This window comes from Gallinula chloropus, assembly GCF_964237585.1.
Source record: "Gallinula chloropus genome assembly, chromosome: 16".
NCBI lineage: Eukaryota > Metazoa > Chordata > Aves > Gruiformes > Rallidae > Gallinula > Gallinula chloropus.
Window position 1 is genome coordinate 6670424 of NC_140101.1, and position 2042 is coordinate 6672465.

Genomic DNA, 2042 nt, shown 5'->3' on the forward strand with positions numbered 1-2042 from the left:
CAAATGTCAATCTGTTCTTTTATTAAAAGGTGGAGGCACAGGAGAAAGTGCAGAGCAGTGCTGTTACCTGCCGGTGGTCTTTGCCTGGCAGGGGAACAGCTTTGAATAGAGGCTGCTGATGGAGTCTTTCAGAAAGCACCAGCTTGTTGATAGTGACACAGAGATAAAGCAATGGGCACAAACGGATGGCAGAGAGAATATTATTCCAGTCTCTACAGGGTAGTATTCCCTTTCAGCATCCCTTTTTCCAGTAAGCTTCTTAAGCTATTTTGTAAGCCACCCTGGTTTCCCTGCTGTTATGACTATTTAAATAATTTCAAATAATTTAGCTGAACCTGGTTTTCACTTTGAAAAGTACAAATCAAGGCATCAAATAGGTTATTTTTTTTCTTTCCTGTGCCCTTCCTTTAAGCACTGCTTTAAAGTGGAGCTGCTGTGTATCTACATAGATATTTATATATATACACACATACACCTATCGTGTATACCCTCTCTCTACTCTCACCACAAGCTGGGTGTTTACAGCATGCACTGCACCACACTCATGCCATAACAGCAACACACTATTTCTTTGAAAGTCTTTCTCATCTCCAGGCTCCGGAAAGCGTAAATGAGCGGGTCAATCACAGAGTTGCACATTATCAAGACCAGATAGGTGTTGAAGTGTGAGGTGTAGCAGACGCAGTATGGATTCATTGGGCAGGTAATGATGAGAATGAGGTGGAGGAAGAAAGGTGCCCAGCAAACAATGAAGACCCCCAGTAATATGGTGATGGTGACAGCTCCCTTCATGCAGGTGCGCTGATAGGGCACCCCGTCCACGGGGAGGGCTGCGATCCGCTTAACATGCAGGCGTGCAAACAAGAACATGTGAACGTAAAGAGAGGCCATGAGAAAGAGCATGGTAAAGAACATGGTGATGAGACAGACAATGACAGTTTTGCTTTCTGAGTAGGCAATGAATATGATGCCACAGATGATACAGGCAATCCAAATGACCACAATCAGGGTTAAAGCTTTCTTCACGGTCATGATGCTGTGGTAACGGAGAGCATAGAAAATAGTTATGTACCTGTCAATGGCTATAACCAAGAGGTTGCAAATTGAGGCTACCAAGGAAATACAAATCATTGAGTCAAAAATATTGTCCATGTGCTGAATAAAGTGGTCATCAATGATCAGGTAGCCGTTGCTCAGGATTGCGATCATGATAGTCTCCAAGGCGTTTGACATGCTCACTAACATATCTGCCACAGCCAAGCTACAAAGGAAGAAATACATGGGAGAGTGTAGGTTTCCATTCTTCAGCACTGCAAGAATGACAAGGATGTTTTCCAGGAGGCTGATGATCCCTAAAGTCAAGAAGACCTCAGCTTTTATGAAGACCTGCTCACAAAATCCCTCGCCGCTTCTGTTGCTCAGAATCGAGTCGTTGAAATCTTCAGTGACATTAAGCAGCACAGGCTGAAATGAGAACGCAAAGTGTGTGGAATTCATTGTCAGCAGAGGAGTCCTCAAGTGATAATGGACCTGCTGGAGTGCAGGTTAAAGAGAAGAGAGGGGTGGGGTGGGGGAGTGGGAAACAGGAAAAGAAGTCCTCCTAGGTTGCTGCTGTGCACGTGGAATGGGCTCAAGCAGGACTTTTCTTTAGTCACTTCTACAAGTAGAAACATAAAAAACCAATCTGCATTTACAGTGAGGTTTGTGTCAGTCACAGGCTGCTCTTCTCTGTGAGAAGTGAGCTACAAATCTTGCAGGCATCGAACAGTTTCCTCTAAAGGGAAGAAGCAGCAGCAGGCTGCTGGGTCCAGCTCTCCTGATGGTTAAAAGCTGTGAGTCTTCTCATCTGCTGTCATCCTGGGGCCGGTGCAGGTTTTCCTGCCAGTATGTTGCAGCTCTGCGAAGTATCTCTGTTTCAGTGGCAAGAAAGGAAAAGAGAACTAAGGGATTTATACGTGCATGAAAGAAAAAAACAACTCCTACTTAATCCTCCGTGCAGAGCATTGGCCATTGGAGAGCTGGCACCTTCCTGACTGACAGCC

General features: G+C 45.1%; 1 protein-coding gene across 1 annotated transcript; it reads right to left on the reverse strand.

Moving 5' to 3' along the window:
• Positions 1 to 519: 519 nt before the first annotated feature.
• On the reverse strand, positions 520 to 1503 carry MC3R (melanocortin 3 receptor; the record flags this gene model as incomplete). Its single annotated transcript, XM_084271626.1, has 1 exon — positions 520 to 1503. Exon 1 carries the CDS (start codon positions 1495 to 1497, stop codon positions 520 to 522), a length of 978 nt encoding a protein of 325 aa, XP_084127752.1. The 5' UTR covers positions 1498 to 1503.
• Positions 1504 to 2042: the final 539 nt, after the last annotated feature.